This window comes from Rhinoderma darwinii (assembly GCF_050947455.1).
Source record: "Rhinoderma darwinii isolate aRhiDar2 chromosome 1 unlocalized genomic scaffold, aRhiDar2.hap1 SUPER_1_unloc_12, whole genome shotgun sequence".
Lineage (NCBI taxonomy): Eukaryota > Metazoa > Chordata > Amphibia > Anura > Rhinodermatidae > Rhinoderma > Rhinoderma darwinii.
The window spans coordinates 353589-372633 of NW_027461648.1; the positions used below are offsets into that span (position 1 = coordinate 353589).

At 42.1% G+C, this 19045-nt stretch overlaps 1 protein-coding gene across 3 annotated transcripts in view; it reads right to left on the reverse strand.

Annotated features, from left to right (window-relative positions):
- Positions 1-19045, reverse strand: part of LOC142669034 (gastrula zinc finger protein XlCGF66.1-like) — a 351749-nt gene that overhangs the window by 320335 nt on the left and 12369 nt on the right. The window contains exons 4-5 of one of the 3 annotated variants that reach the window (XM_075847093.1): positions 15431-15518; positions 15149-15338 (exon numbers count right to left, since the gene is read on the reverse strand). The exons of the other annotated variants lie outside the window; for them this stretch is intronic. Of the exons in view, the coding sequence (XP_075703208.1) occupies positions 15326-15338; positions 15431-15518 (101 nt within the window). The 3' untranslated portion in view covers positions 15149-15325. Of the gene's footprint in view, positions 1-15148; positions 15339-15430; positions 15519-19045 lie in introns of those variants that run through there. 3 annotated transcript variants of the gene reach the window in all.

Sequence of the window (19045 nt, forward strand, 5' to 3'; positions counted from 1 at the left end):
TGACCTCTCTACAGATCTGCAGAACATTGCTCTGTCCTCTCCACCTCCTGACAGATACATAGTGATATATTCTGCAGATTATTACACCACTGACCTGTCTAGAGATCTGCAGAACATTGCTCTGTCCTCTACTGACAGATACAGAGTGATATATTCTGCAGATTATTACCACTGACCTCTCTACAGATCTGCAGAACATTGCTCTGTCCTCTCCACCTCCTGACAGATACAGATTGATATATTCTGCAGATTATTACACCACTGACCTCTCTACAGATCTGCAGAACATTGCTCTGTCCTCTACTGACAGATACAGAGTGATATATTCTGCAGATTATTACACCACTGACCTGTCTACAGATCGGCAGAACATTGCTCTGTCCTCTACTGACAGATACAGAGTGATATATTCTGCAGATTATTACACCACTGACCTCTCTACAGATCTGCAGAACATTGCTCTGTCCTCTACTGACAGATACATAGTGATATATTCTGCAGATTATTACACCACTGACCTCTCTAGATATCTGCAGAACATTGCTCTGTCCTCTACTGACAGATACATAGTGATATATTCTGCAGATTATTACACCACTGACCTCCCTAGAGATCTGCAGAACATTGCTCTGTCCTCTACTGACAGATACATAGTGATATATTCTGCAGATTATTACACCACTGACCTGTCTACAGATCTGCAGAACATTGCTCTGTCCTCTCCACCTCCTGACAGATATATAGTGATATATTCTGCAGAGTATTACACCACTGACCTCTCTACAGATCTGCAGAACATTGCTCTGTCCTCTACTGACAGATACAGAGTGATATATTCTGCAGATTATTACACCACTGACCTCTCTACAGATCTGCAGAACATTGCTCTGTCCTCTCCACCTCCTGACAGATACAGAGTGATATATTCTGCAGATTATTACACCACTGACCTCTCTAGATATCTGCAGAACATTGCTCTGTCCTCTACTGACAGATACAGAGTGATATATTCTGCAGATTATTACACCACTGACCTCTCTAGAGATCTGCAGAACATTGCTCTGTCCTCTACTGACAGATACATAGTGATATATTCTGCAGATTATTACACCACTGACCTCTCTACAGATCTGCAGAACATTGCTCCTGTATCACGACAGATATATGGTGATATATTCTGCAGATTATTACACCACTGACCTCTCTACAGATCTGCAGAACATCGCTCCTCTACCTCCTGACAGATACAGAGTGATATATTCTGCAGATTATTACACCACTGACCTCTCTAGATATCTGCAGAACATTGCTCTGTCCTCTACTGACAGATACAGAGTGATATATTCTGCAGATTATTACACCACTGACCTCTCTAGAGATCTGCAGAACATTGCTCTGTCCTCTACTGACAGATACATAGTGATATATTCTGCAGATTATTACACCACTGACCTCTCTACAGATCTGCAGAACATTGCTCCTGTATCACATGACAGATATATGGTGATATATTCTGCAGATTATTACACCACTGACCTCTCTAGATATCTGCAGAACATTGCTCTGTCCTCTACTGACAGATACAGAGTGATATATTCTGCAGATTATTACACCACTACCCTCTCTACAGAGCTGCAGAACATTGCTCTGTCCTCTCCACCTCCTGACAGATATATAGTGATATAATCTGCAGAGTATTACACCACTGACCTCTCTACAGATCTGCATTACATTGCTCCTGTATCACATGACAGATATATGGTGATATATTCTGCAGATTATTATACCACTGACCTCTCTAGATATCTGCAGAACATTGCTCTGTCCTCTACTGACAGATACATAGTGATATATTCTGCAGATTATTACACCACTGACCTCTCTACAGATCTGCAGAACATTGCTCTGTCCTCTCCACCTCCTGACAGATACATAGTGATGTATTCTGCAGATTATTACACCACTGACCTCTATACAGATCTGCAGAACATTGCTCTGTCCTCTTCACCTCCTGACAGATACAGAGTGATATATTCTGCAGATTATTACACCACTGACCTCTCTACAGATCTGCAGAACATTGCTCTGTCCTCTACTGACAGATACAGAGTGATATATTCTGCAGATTATTACACCACTGACCTCTCTACAGATCTGCAGAACATTGCTCTGTCCTCTACTGACAGATACAGTGATATATTCTGCAGATTATTACAACACTGTCCTCTCTACAGATCTGCAGAACATTGCTCTGTCCTCTACTGACAGATACATAGTGATATATTCTGCAGATTATTACACCACTGACCTCTCTACAGATCTGCAGAACATTGCTCTGTCCTCTACTGACAGATACAGAGTGATATATTCTGCAGATTATTACACCACTGACCTCTCTACAGATCTGCAGAACATTGCTCTGTCCTCTCCACCTCCTGACAGATACATAGTGATATATTCTGCAGATTATTACACCACTGACCTCTCTAGAGATCTGCAGAACATTGCTCTGTCCTCTACTGACAGATACATAGTGATATATTCTGCAGATTATTACACCACTGACCTCTCTACAGATCTGCAGAACATTGCTCTGTCCTCTACTGACAGATACATAGTGATATATTCTGCAGATTATTACAACAATGTCCTCTCTACAGATCTGCAGAACATTGCTCTGTCCTCTACTGACAGATACATAGTGATATATTCTGCAGATTATTACACCACTGACCTCTCTACAGATCTGCAGAACATTGCTCTGTCCTCTACTGACAGATACAGAGTGATATATTCTGCAGATTATTACACCACTGACCTCTCTACAGATCTGCAGAACATTGCTCTGTCCTCTCCACCTCCTGACAGATACATAGTGATATATTCTGTAGATTATTACACCACTGACCTCTCTAGAGATCTGCAGAACATTGCTCTGTCCTCTACTGACAGATACATAGTGATATATTCTGCAGATTATTACACCACTGACCTCTCTACAGATCTGCAGAACATTGCTCTGTCCTCTACTGACAGATACATAGTGATATATTCTGCAGATTATTACACCACTGACCCCTCTACAGATCTGCAGAACATTGCTCTGTCCTCTCCACCTCCTGACAGATACATAGTGATATATTCTGCAGATTATTACACCACTGACCTGTCTACAGATCTGCAGAACATTGCTCCTGTATCACATGACAGATACAGAGTGATATATTCTGCAGATTATTACACCACTGACCTCTCTACAGATCTGCAGAACATTGCTCTGTCTTCTCCACCTCCTGACAGATACATAGTGATATATTCTGCAGATTATTACACCACTGACCTGTCTAGAGATCTGCAGAACATTGCTCTGTCCTCTACTGACAGATACAGAGTGATATATTCTGCAGATTATTACACCACTGACCTCTCTACAGATCTGCAGAACATTGCTCTGTCCTCTACTGACAGATACAGAGTGATATATTCTGCAGATTATTACACCACTGACCTCTCTACAGATCTGCAGAACATTGCTCTGTCCTCTCCACCTCCTGACAGATACATAGTGATATATTCTGCAGATTATTACCACTGACCTCTCTACAGATCTGCAGAACATTGCTCTGTCCTCTCCACCTCCTGACAGATACAGAGTGATATATTCTGCAGATTATTACACCACTGACCTCTCTACAGATCTGCAGAACATTGCTCTGTCCTCTACTGACAGATACAGAGTGATATATTCTGCAGATTATTACACCACTGACCTCTCTAGATATCTGCAGAACATTGCTCTGTCCTCTACTGACAGATACAGAGTGATATATTCTGCAGATTATTACACCACTGACCTCTCTACAGATCTGCAGAACATTGCTCTGTCCTCTACTGACAGATACATAGTGATATATTCTGCAGATTATTACACCACTGACCTGTCTACAGATCTGCAGAACATTGCTCTGTCCTCTCCACCTCCTGACAGATACAGAGTGATATATTCTGCAGATTATTACACCACTGACCTCTCTAGAGATCTGCAGAACATTGCTCTGTCCTCTACTGACAGATACATAGTGATATATTCTGCAGATTATTACACCACTGACCTGTCTACAGATCTGCAGAACATTGCTCTGTCCTCTCCACCTCCTGACAGATACAGAGTGATATATTCTGCAGATTATTACACCACTGACCTCTCTAGAGATCTGCAGAACATTGCTCTGTCCTCTACTGACAGATACATAGTGATATATTCTGCAGATTATTACACCACTGACCTGTCTACAGATCTGCAGAACATTGCTCTGTCCTCTCCACCTCCTGACAGATATATAGTGATATATTCTGCAGAGTATTACACCACTGACCTCTCTACAGATCTGCAGAACATTGCTCTGTCCTCTCCACCTCCTGACAGATACAGAGTGATATATTCTGCAGATTATTACACCACTGACCTCTCTACAGATCTGCAGAACATTGCTCTGTCCTCTCCACCTCCTGACAGATACAGAGTGATATATTCTGCAGATTATTACACCACTGACCTCTCTACAGATCTGCAGAACATTGCTCTGTCCTCTACTGACAGATACAGAGTGATATATTCTGCAGATTATTACACCACTGACCTCTCTACAGATCTGCAGAACATTGCTCTGTCCTCTCTACCTCCTGACAGATACAGAGTGATATATTCTGCAGATTATTACACCACTGACCTCTCTAGATATCTGCAGAACATTGCTCTGTCCTCTACTGACAGATACAGAGTGATATATTCTGCAGATTATTACACCACTGACCTCTCTACAGATCTGCAGAACATTGCTCTGTCCTCTCCACCTCCTGACAGATACAGAGTGATATATTCTGCAGATTATTACACCACTGACCTCTCTAGATATCTGCAGAACATTGCTCTGTCCTCTACTGACAGATACAGAGTGATATATTCTGCAGATTATTACACCACTGACCTCTCTACAGATCTGCAGAACATTGCTCTGTCCTCTACTGACAGATACAGAGTGATATATTCTGCAGAGTATTACACCACTGACCTCTCTACAGATCTGCAGAACATTGCTCCTGTATCACATGACAGATATATGGTGATATATTCTGCAGATTATTACACCACTGACCTCTCTAGATATCTGCAGAACATTGCTCTGTCCTCTACTGACAGATACAGAGTGATATATTCTGCAGATTATTACACCACTGACCTCTCTACAGATCTGCAGAACATTGCTCTGTCCTCTACTGACAGATACATAGTGATATATTCTGCAGATTATTACACCACTGACCTGTCTACAGATCTGCAGAACATTGCTCTGTCCTCTCCACCTCCTGACAGATACAGAGTGATATATTCTGCAGATTATTACACCACTGACCTCTCTACAGATCTGCAGAACATTGCTCTGTCCTCTACTGACAGATACAGAGTGATATATTCTGCAGATTATTACACCACTGACCTCTCTACAGATCTGCAGAACATTGCTCTGTCCTCTACTGACATACATAGTGATATATTCTGCAGATTATTACACCACTGACCTCTCTAGATATCTGCAGAACATTGCTCTGTCCTCTACTGACAGATACAGAGTGATATATTCTGCAGATTATTACACCACTGACCTCTCTACAGATCTGCAGAACATTGCTCTGTCCTCTCCACCTCCTGACAGATACAGAGTGATATATTCTGCAGATTATTACACCACTGACCTCTCTACAGATCTGCAGAACATTGCTCTGTCCTCTACTGACAGATACATAGTGATATATTCTGCAGATTATTACACCACTGACCTCTCTACAGATCTGCAGAACATTGCTCTGTCCTCTACTGACAGATACATAGTGATATATTCTGCAGATTATTACACCACTGACCTCTCTACAGATCTGCAGAACATTGCTCTGTCCTCTCCACCTCCTGACAGATACAGAGTGATATATTCTGCAGATTATTACACCACTGACCTCTCTAGATATCTGCAGAACATTGCTCTGTCCTCTACTGACAGATACATAGTGATATATTCTGCAGATTATTACACCACTGACCTCTCTACAGATCTGCAGAACATTGCTCTGTCCTCTACTGACAGATACATAGTGATATATTCTGCAGATTATTACACCACTGACCTCTCTACAGATCTGCAGAACATTGCTCTGTCCTCTACCTCCTGACAGATACAGAGTGATATATTCTGCAGATTATTACACCACTGACCTCTCTAGATATCTGCAGAACATTGCTCTGTCCTCTACTGACAGATACAGAGTGATATATTCTGCAGATTATTACACCACTGACCTCTCTACAGATCTGCAGAACATTGCTCTGTCCTCTACTGACAGATACATAGTGATATATTCTGCAGATTATTACACCACTGACCTCTCTACAGATCTGCAGAACATTGCTCCTGTATCACATGACAGATATATGGTGATATATTCTGCAGATTATTACACCACTGACCTCTCTAGATATCTGCAGAACATTGCTCTGTCCTCTACTGACAGATACAGAGTGATATATTCTGCAGATTATTACACCACTACCCTCTCTACAGATCTGCAGAACATTGCTCTGTCCTCTCCACCTCCTGACAGATATATAGTGATATAATCTGCAGAGTATTACACCACTGACCTCTCTACAGATCTGCAGAACATTGCTCCTGTATCACATGACAGATATATGGTGATATATTCTGCAGATTATTACACCACTGACCTCTCTAGATATCTGCAGAACATTGCTCTGTCCTCTACTGACAGATACATAGTGATATATTCTGCAGATTATTACACCACTGACCTCTCTACAGATCTGCAGAACATTGCTCTGTCCTCTACTGACAGATACATAGTGATATATTCTGCAGATTATTACACCACTGACCTCTCTACAGATCTGCAGAACATTGCTCTGTCCTCTACTGACAGATACAGAGTGATATATTCTGCAGATTATTACACCACTGACCTCTCTACAGATCTGCAGAACATTGCTCTGTCCTCTCCACCTCCTGACAGATACATAGTGATATATTCTGCAGATTATTACACCACTGACCTCTCTACAGATCTGCAGAACATTGCTCTGTCCTCTACTGACAGATACATAGTGATATATTCTGCAGATTATTACACCACTGACCTCTCTACAGATCTGCAGAACATTGCTCCTCTACCTCCTGACAGATACATAGTGATATATTCTGCAGATTATTACACCACTGACCTCTCGACAGATCTGCAGAACATTGCTCTGTCCTCTCCACCTCCTGACAGATACAGAGTGATATATTCTGCAGATTATTACACCACTGACCTCTCTAGATATCTGCAGAACATTGCTCTGTCCTCTACTGACAGATACATAGTGATATATTCTGCAGATTATTACACCACTGACCTCTCTACAGATCTGCAGAACATTGCTCTGTCCTCTCCACCTCCTGACAGATACAGAGTGATATATTCTGCAGATTATTACACCACTGACCTCTCTAGATATCTGCAGAACATTGCTCTGTCCTCTACTGACAGATACATAGTGATATATTCTGCAGATTATTACACCACTGACCTCTCTACAGATCTGCAGAACATTGCTCTGTCCTCTACTGATAGATACAGAGTGATATATTCTGCAGATTATTACACCACTGACCTCTCTAGAGATCTGCAGAACATTGCTCTGTCCTCTCCACCTCCAGACAGATACATAGTGATATATTCTGCAGATTATTACACCACTGACCTCTCTACAGATCTGCAGAACATTGCTCTGTCCTCTCCACCTCCTGACAGATACAGAGTGATATATTCTGCAGATTATTACACCACTGACCTCTCTAGATATCTGCAGAACATTGCTCTGTCCTCTACTGACAGATACAGAGTGATATATTCTGCAGATTATTACACCACTGACCTCTCTAGAGATCTGCAGAACATTGCTCTGTCCTCTCCACCTCCAGACAGATACATAGTGATATATTCTGCAGATTATTACACCACTGACCTCTCTACAGATCTGCAGAACATTGCTCTGTCCTCTACTGACAGATACATAGTGATATATTTTGCAGATTATTACACCACTGACCTCTCTAGAGATCTGCAGAACATTGCTCTGTCCTCTCCACCTCCTGACAGATACATAGTGATATATTCTGCAGATTATTACACCACTGACCTCTCTACAGATCTGCAGAACATTGCTCTGTCCTCTACTGACAGATACATAGTGATATATTCTGCAGATTATTACACCACTGACCTCTCTACAGATCTGCAGAACATTGCTCCTCTACCTCCTGACAGATACATAGTGATATATTCTGCAGATTATTACACCACTGACCTCTCTAGAGATCTGCAGAACATTGCTCTGTCCTCTACTGACAGATACATAGTGATATATTCTGCAGATTATTACACCACTGACCTCTCTACAGATCTGCAGAACATTGCTCTGTCCTCTACTGACAGATACATAGTGATATATTCTGCAGATTATTACACCACTGACCTCTCTACAGATCTGCAGAACATTGCTCTGTCCTCTACTGACAGATACATAGTGATATATTCTGCAGATTATTACACCACTGACCTCTCTAGAGATCTGCAGACCATTGCTCTGTCCTCTACTGACAGATACATAGTGATATATTCTGCAGATTATTACACCACTGACCTCTCTACAGATCTGCAGAACATTGCTCTGTCCTCTACTGACAGATACAGAGTGATATATTCTGAAGATTATTACACCACTGACCTGTCTACAGATCTGCAGAACATTGCTCTGTCCTCTACTGACAGATACATAGTGATATATTCTGCAGATTATTACAACACTGTCCTCTCTACAGATCTGCAGAACATTGCTCTGTCCTCTACTGACAGATACAGAGTGATATATTCTGCAGATTATTACACCACTGACCTCTCTACAGATCTGCAGAACATTGCTCTGTCCTCTACTGACAGATACATAGTGATATATTCTGCAGATTATTACACCACTGACCTCTCTACAGATCTGCAGAACATTGCTCTGTCCTCTACTGACAGATACAGAGTGATATATTCTGCAGATTATTACACCACTGACCTCTCTACAGATCTGCAGAACATTGCTCTGTCCTCTACTGACAGATACATAGTGATATATTCTGCAGATTATTACACCACTGACCTCTCTACAGATCTGCAGAACATTGCTCTGTCCTCTACTGACAGATACAGAGTGATATATTCTGCAGATTACTACACCACTGACCTCTCTACAGATCTGCAGAACATTGCTCTGTCCTCTCCACCTCCTGACAGATACAGAGTGATATATTCTGCAGATTATTACACCACTGACCTCTCTACAGATCTGCAGAACATTGCTCTGTCCTCTACTGACAGATACAGAGTGATATATTCTGCAGATTATTACACCACTGACCTGTCTAGAGATCTGCAGAACATTGCTCTGTCCTCTACTGACAGATACAGAGTGATATATTCTGCAGATTATTACACCACTGACCTCTCTACAGATCTGCAGAACATTGCTCCTGTATCACATGACAGATATATGGTGATATATTCTGCAGATTATTACACCACTGACCTCTCTAGATATCTGCAGAACATTGCTCTGTCCTCTACTGACAGATACAGAGTGATATATTCTGCAGATTATTACACCACTGACCTCTCTACAGATCTGCAGAACATTGCTCTGTCCTCTACTGACAGATACAGAGTGATATATTCTGCAGATTATTACACCACTGACCTCTCTACAGATCTGCAGAACATTGCTCTGTCCTCTACTGACATACATAGTGATATATTCTGCAGATTATTACACCACTGACCTCTCTAGATATCTGCAGAACATTGCTCTGTCCTCTACTGACAGATACAGAGTGATATATTCTGCAGATTATTACACCACTGACCTCTCTACAGATCTGCAGAACATTGCTCTGTCCTCTCCACCTCCTGACAGATACAGAGTGATATATTCTGCAGATTATTACACCACTGACCTCTCTACAGATCTGCAGAACATTGCTCTGTCCTCTACTGACAGATACATAGTGATATATTCTGCAGATTATTACACCACTGACCTCTCTACAGATCTGCAGAACATTGCTCTGTCCTCTACTGACAGATACATAGTGATATATTCTGCAGATTATTACACCACTGACCTCTCTACAGATCTGCAGAACATTGCTCTGTCCTCTCCACCTCCTGACAGATACAGAGTGATATATTCTGCAGATTATTACACCACTGACCTCTCTAGATATCTGCAGAACATTGCTCTGTCCTCTACTGACAGATACATAGTGATATATTCTGCAGATTATTACACCACTGACCTCTCTACAGATCTGCAGAACATTGCTCTGTCCTCTACTGACAGATACATAGTGATATATTCTGCAGATTATTACACCACTGACCTCTCTACAGATCTGCAGAACATTGCTCTGTCCTCTACCTCCTGACAGATACAGAGTGATATATTCTGCAGATTATTACACCACTGACCTCTCTAGATATCTGCAGAACATTGCTCTGTCCTCTACTGACAGATACAGAGTGATATATTCTGCAGATTATTACACCACTGACCTCTCTACAGATCTGCAGAACATTGCTCTGTCCTCTACTGACAGATACATAGTGATATATTCTGCAGATTATTACACCACTGACCTCTCTACAGATCTGCAGAACATTGCTCCTGTATCACATGACAGATATATGGTGATATATTCTGCAGATTATTACACCACTGACCTCTCTAGATATCTGCAGAACATTGCTCTGTCCTCTACTGACAGATACAGAGTGATATATTCTGCAGATTATTACACCACTACCCTCTCTACAGATCTGCAGAACATTGCTCTGTCCTCTCCACCTCCTGACAGATATATAGTGATATAATCTGCAGAGTATTACACCACTGACCTCTCTACAGATCTGCAGAACATTGCTCCTGTATCACATGACAGATATATGGTGATATATTCTGCAGATTATTACACCACTGACCTCTCTAGATATCTGCAGAACATTGCTCTGTCCTCTACTGACAGATACATAGTGATATATTCTGCAGATTATTACACCACTGACCTCTCTACAGATCTGCAGAACATTGCTCTGTCCTCTACTGACAGATACATAGTGATATATTCTGCAGATTATTACACCACTGACCTCTCTACAGATCTGCAGAACATTGCTCTGTCCTCTACTGACAGATACAGAGTGATATATTCTGCAGATTATTACACCACTGACCTCTCTACAGATCTGCAGAACATTGCTCTGTCCTCTCCACCTCCTGACAGATACATAGTGATATATTCTGCAGATTATTACACCACTGACCTCTCTACAGATCTGCAGAACATTGCTCTGTCCTCTACTGACAGATACATAGTGATATATTCTGCAGATTATTACACCACTGACCTCTCTACAGATCTGCAGAACATTGCTCCTCTACCTCCTGACAGATACATAGTGATATATTCTGCAGATTATTACACCACTGACCTCTCGACAGATCTGCAGAACATTGCTCTGTCCTCTCCACCTCCTGACAGATACAGAGTGATATATTCTGCAGATTATTACACCACTGACCTCTCTAGATATCTGCAGAACATTGCTCTGTCCTCTACTGACAGATACATAGTGATATATTCTGCAGATTATTACACCACTGACCTCTCTACAGATCTGCAGAACATTGCTCTGTCCTCTCCACCTCCTGACAGATACAGAGTGATATATTCTGCAGATTATTACACCACTGACCTCTCTAGATATCTGCAGAACATTGCTCTGTCCTCTACTGACAGATACATAGTGATATATTCTGCAGATTATTACACCACTGACCTCTCTACAGATCTGCAGAACATTGCTCTGTCCTCTACTGATAGATACAGAGTGATATATTCTGCAGATTATTACACCACTGACCTCTCTAGAGATCTGCAGAACATTGCTCTGTCCTCTCCACCTCCAGACAGATACATAGTGATATATTCTGCAGATTATTACACCACTGACCTCTCTACAGATCTGCAGAACATTGCTCTGTCCTCTCCACCTCCTGACAGATACAGAGTGATATATTCTGCAGATTATTACACCACTGACCTCTCTAGATATCTGCAGAACATTGCTCTGTCCTCTACTGACAGATACAGAGTGATATATTCTGCAGATTATTACACCACTGACCTCTCTAGAGATCTGCAGAACATTGCTCTGTCCTCTCCACCTCCAGACAGATACATAGTGATATATTCTGCAGATTATTACACCACTGACCTCTCTACAGATCTGCAGAACATTGCTCTGTCCTCTACTGACAGATACATAGTGATATATTTTGCAGATTATTACACCACTGACCTCTCTAGAGATCTGCAGAACATTGCTCTGTCCTCTCCACCTCCTGACAGATACATAGTGATATATTCTGCAGATTATTACACCACTGACCTCTCTACAGATCTGCAGAACATTGCTCTGTCCTCTACTGACAGATACATAGTGATATATTCTGCAGATTATTACACCACTGACCTCTCTACAGATCTGCAGAACATTGCTCCTCTACCTCCTGACAGATACATAGTGATATATTCTGCAGATTATTACACCACTGACCTCTCTAGAGATCTGCAGAACATTGCTCTGTCCTCTACTGACAGATACATAGTGATATATTCTGCAGATTATTACACCACTGACCTCTCTACAGATCTGCAGAACATTGCTCTGTCCTCTACTGACAGATACATAGTGATATATTCTGCAGATTATTACACCACTGACCTCTCTACAGATCTGCAGAACATTGCTCTGTCCTCTACTGACAGATACATAGTGATATATTCTGCAGATTATTACACCACTGACCTCTCTAGAGATCTGCAGACCATTGCTCTGTCCTCTACTGACAGATACATAGTGATATATTCTGCAGATTATTACACCACTGACCTCTCTACAGATCTGCAGAACATTGCTCTGTCCTCTACTGACAGATACAGAGTGATATATTCTGAAGATTATTACACCACTGACCTGTCTACAGATCTGCAGAACATTGCTCTGTCCTCTACTGACAGATACATAGTGATATATTCTGCAGATTATTACAACACTGTCCTCTCTACAGATCTGCAGAACATTGCTCTGTCCTCTACTGACAGATACAGAGTGATATATTCTGCAGATTATTACACCACTGACCTCTCTACAGATCTGCAGAACATTGCTCTGTCCTCTACTGACAGATACATAGTGATATATTCTGCAGATTATTACACCACTGACCTCTCTACAGATCTGCAGAACATTGCTCTGTCCTCTACTGACAGATACAGAGTGATATATTCTGCAGATTATTACACCACTGACCTCTCTACAGATCTGCAGAACATTGCTCTGTCCTCTACTGACAGATACATAGTGATATATTCTGCAGATTATTACACCACTGACCTCTCTACAGATCTGCAGAACATTGCTCTGTCCTCTCCACCTCCTGACAGATACATAGTGATATATTCTGCAGAGTATTACACCACTGACCTCTCTACAGATCTGCAGAACATTGCTCTGTCCTCTACTGACAGATACAGAGTGATATATTCTGCAGATTATTACACCACTGACCTCTCTACAGATCTGCAGAACATTGCTCTGTCCTCTACTGACAGATACAGAGTGATATATTCTGCAGATTATTACACCACTGTCCTCTCTACAGATCTGCAGAACATTGCTCTGTCCTCTACTGACAGATACAGAGTGATATATTCTGCAGATTACTACACCACTGACCTCTCTACAGATCTGCAGAACATTGCTCTGTCCTCTCCACCTCCTGACAGATACAGAGTGATATATTCTGCAGATTATTACACCACTGACCTCTCTACAGATCTGCAGAACATTGCTCTGTCCTCTACTGACAGATACAGAGTGATATATTCTGCAGATTATTACACCACTGACCTGTCTAGAGATCTGCAGAACATTGCTCTGTCCTCTACTGACAGATACAGAGTGATATATTCTGCAGATTATTACACCACTGACCTCTCTACAGATCTGCAGAACATTGCTCCTGTATCACATGACAGATATATGGTGATATATTCTGCAGATTATTACACCACTGACCTCTCTAGATATCTGCAGAACATTGCTCTGTCCTCTACTGACAGATACAGAGTGATATATTCTGCAGATTATTACACCACTGACCTCTCTACAGATCTGCAGAACATTGCTCTGTCCTCTCCACCTCCTGACAGATACATAGTGATATATTCTGCAGATTATTACACCACTGTCCTCTCTACAGATCTGCAGAACATTGCTCTGTCCTCTACTGACAGATACAGAGTGATATATTCTGCAGAGTATTACACCACTGACCTCTCTACAGATCTGCAGAACATTGCTCCTGTATCACATGACAGATATATGGTGATATATTCTGCAGATTATTACACCACTGACCTCTCTAGATATCTGCAGAACATTGCTCTGTCCTCTACTGACAGATACATAGTGATATATTCTGCAGATTATTACACCACTGACCTGTCTACAGATCTGCAGAACATTGCTCTGTCCTCTACTGACAGATACAGAGTGATATATTCTGCAGATTATTACACCACTGACCTCTCTACAGATCTGCAGAACATTGCTCTGTCCTCTACTGACAGATACATAGTGATATATTCTGCAGATTATTACACCACTGACCTCTCTAGATATCTGCAGAACATTGCTCTGTCCTCTACTGACAGATACAGAGTGATATATTCTGCAGAGTATTACACCACTGACCTCTCTACAGATCTGCAGAACATTGCTCTGTCCTCTCCACCTCCTGACAGATACATAGTGATATATTCTGCAGAGTATTACACCTATAACCTTCGGACCCCCATAGAACACAGGTTCCCTGGATAAATTCCCCAATCTAGAAATGAAAACACTAAAAATGGTAAAAATAAATCTGTTTATTATAGAATCTGGTAGAATTTCTGTGCGGTTTTCTGTGGCTCCGGCCCTTTAACATGCGATGATCGGTGAGATGAAGAGGGGGAGGGTCCTTCTTCACCCGTGGATATGGCCGCCAGTCCACCCTTACACAGCTCGATCCTGGATCAGAAGAAACCGAAAACTTTTTTCATATTTTTCAAAGTCGGATCCTAGAAAAGGAAAAAATACAAATAAGCAAAAAAATTCACAAAACCTTCACCACAAGGAGAAGATGAAGACGAGCGGAAGACGTCAGACTTACCGGATCTCGCGTCTGCTCATCACTGGAGGAGTCTTCATGGGAATTTCTGATGGTTTAGGTGGTAAAGACCACGATGTTGGGGTGACAACTGCAAAACAAATCAGAAATTCAGTGTCCAGGCGGCTGTAGAAGAGTCGTGAGGTGAGAAGATCATCAGTGGACGGCACTTACCTCACCTAAAGATGGTAAATGGGCCCCGAGCGGCAGATGGAAATAAGATGGCCGCTATCTCTCCCGGGGGTTGGGGGCCCTGATGGTAAATGGGCCCCAAGTGGCAGATGTTACTAAAATGGCCACTTTCTCTTTCGGGGGTTGGAGGCCCTGATGTTAACCGTAGCCCCCGAAAGGTCGTCCATCTCCACATCAGGAGCTGGAAATTGGCGTCCGCCAACCTCCATCTTCCCATCCTCCATCTCCACGTCCTCTGGAAACTGGCGTCCGCCAGCCTCCATCTTCTCATCCTCCTCCTCCATCTCCACGTCCTCTGGAAACTGGCGTCCGCCAACCTCCATCTTCTCATCCTCCTCCTCCATCTCCACGTCCTCCGGAAATTGGCGTCCGCCAACCTCCATCTTCTCTACAACACTCATCATTGGAAACATCACCATCCTCCTCTTCTTCATATGAGACACGTCCATGACGAGAGCCAGCAAGAGAAACTGACACCGCGGTCAATGTGTGACCCCAATTTATAAACTTGATGATGTCACAACCTGAGGGCCATTATGTGCAAACGGAACACATGCAGATCACAAGCCCCGCCCTTCACATGACATCACGCTCAGATTCTCTAGAGGACGTCACGCTCAGAGAAATAGAATCTGCCCACATTCTAGATGACATCACAAGAAGCGTATCCCAGTGAACCGTTACAACAGAGCGGCCATATATAACGTAATATGGTAGAAGAATACAGACAGTAGGGGGTTTTAAATTAAAAAAAATTACACCGTTCACTGTGTGAGTCAAATAATGCTATATTGTAATAGTTCTGGACTTTTACCGATGCAGCGATACCAATTTTGTTATTATTTTTACATTGTGCTTGGGGAAAAATGGGAAAAGTTTTTTTTTAACTTTAAATTTATTTTTTTACACCCATTTTATTAGTTCCCCTAGGGGACTTGAACCAGTGATCATTAGATCGCTGGTACAATACACTGCAATACATGAATGAGTTACGGAAACAGCGTAACTCGCTGAGCTACGCTGTTTCCGGAACTCCCATAGTAGTGAATGTCAGTTATAGAAGCAGCGTAGCATGCTACTCTGTAGCCGTAACCACTATTCAGTTCTATGGGAGTTGCGGAAACTGCGTGGCTCAGAGAGTTACGCTGTTTGCGTAACTCGAACATGTAACCAGGAAGTGAAGTGGCCGGAAGACAGCGGAGCCGGGTAAGATGGAATGGGGCTTAGGGGGCCCCGTTCTAGAGATATTACACCTGTGGATATGTCATAAATGTCCTTCGTAGGAAAACCAATATAAATGCCGCGGTCGCTATTGACCGCAGTATTTAACTAGTTAAACAGCGCCATCTCTGTTCCTAGCCGGTAGTGCAGCGTGTCAGAAGCTGACACCTGCAGTGTATGGAGCAGGCTCAGCGCGTGAGCCCGCTCCATACATCATCCCCTCCCCCGCCTGATGATGTGCTGGCACATCACGGGTCGGGAAGGGGTTAAGTAAGGAGCGGTCAGGGGGCCCGGCACTGCCGACCATAACACGCAGGGACTTGTTAGCAAGATTTATTCTTGCTAAAAACTGCGCCTTATAGTCCGAAAAATACGGTATATATATATATTGATTGTAGATTTTTTCAATTGTATTTTCGGTACATAATTAACCCTGTCATGACCAGGGGTCATTGATGCCCCTGCGTCCAGGTCACATTTTCCGTTTCTGATTTGCACTTCTTTAGACGATAATAACTTTGCAACCGCTTTGAATATCACAACTATTTTAACTTTGACTTTTACAAGACTTATGAGGCTTTCATTTTCTAGATTAGTTTAATTAATTCCATGTTTCACAATTTTATTATGAGCAGAAAAATCACAAAAAAAATTGAAAAATAAACAATTTTGTCATTTTTGAAAATAGATTTACCCGTTATTTATGTGTGTGTGTGTGCGTGTTATATATATATATAAATATATACACATACATATATACACACACATACATACACACACATATATACACATATACATATATACACATACATACATATATATATATATATACACACATATATATACACATATACATATATACACATACATATATACACATACATACACACACACATATACACACATCCATACACACACATACATATATACACACACATACATACATACACATACATATATACACATACATATATACACATACATATATACACATACATATATACACATACATATATACACATCCATATACACATACATATATACACATACATATATACACATACATACACACACACATACATATACACATACATACACACACATACAGACACATACATATATACACATACATACACACACATATATATATACACACATACATACACACACATACATATATACACATACATACACACATACATACACACACATACATATATACACACTGTTGCAGCTCTTTAAAGGGAAGGTGTCACGGCAAATTTTATTTTTTATATAATATTGCTTTTAGTAGGTCATTAAAATAAATTGTATTTATTTGTGTTGTACTTTTTATTTTTTTCTTTCTTTTACCTCTCTATGGGGGCTGCCAGTTTTTTTTTCATCTCTGTATGTGTTGATTAACGGCACATACAGAGATGGAATACGGCAGCTACAGTGCATAGGAGTCAATGAACGCCTCCCGTCCATTGCCTCTGCTATCTGGCTTTGTACTGCGCAGACGCAGGTCAGAGTCACACAGCAGAGCAGCTGTTTGCAGGGAGAGAGCAGGCGCCATCATGAAGACCAGCTGCACTGCAGGTAAGGTGTGTGTGTGTCTGTCCCACTCTCTATCTCACAGACCCCCGCTCTCGTGACCCCCCCCCCACCCGACGGCCCCCCCTGAAGTCGTGCAGGAGACTCTGTATAAAGGACACATGATGTAACTGTCCTGGGAATGCTGGGTGATAATATGCCTGGTGTTAGTGTGGTACCCAGCTTTCCCAGACCCCTGTCACATTCCCAAACATTCTCAGCACAACTAGAGAGATTTACCGTTCAGGGGTCTGGGAAAGCTGGGTGACCACCATTACCCCTCCTACTGGAGAGTTTGGGGATGTGACTAATGAACCTCTCACACTCCAGTAGGAGGGGTAATGGTGGTCACCCAGCTTTCCCAGACGCAGATATAACCAGGAAATGGCTGGATGGACGGGCTGAGGGTGCACAGCGTTTTTGGTGATCCCCCTCTGTCATGTGATCGGACCTAGGTTACCGGTTCATCTGACGGGGTTCATGTGACTATAAATCTGTCCATAACGAGAGACAGTGCACTCAGGACAAGCCCTGCCCTCATGCCGTAGTTGTGGTTCTGTCTGCAGTGATGGCGGTGGGTGGCTCTGACACCCGCCTCCCCCGTCGGGTCATCTCAGGACAGAAGGGGTG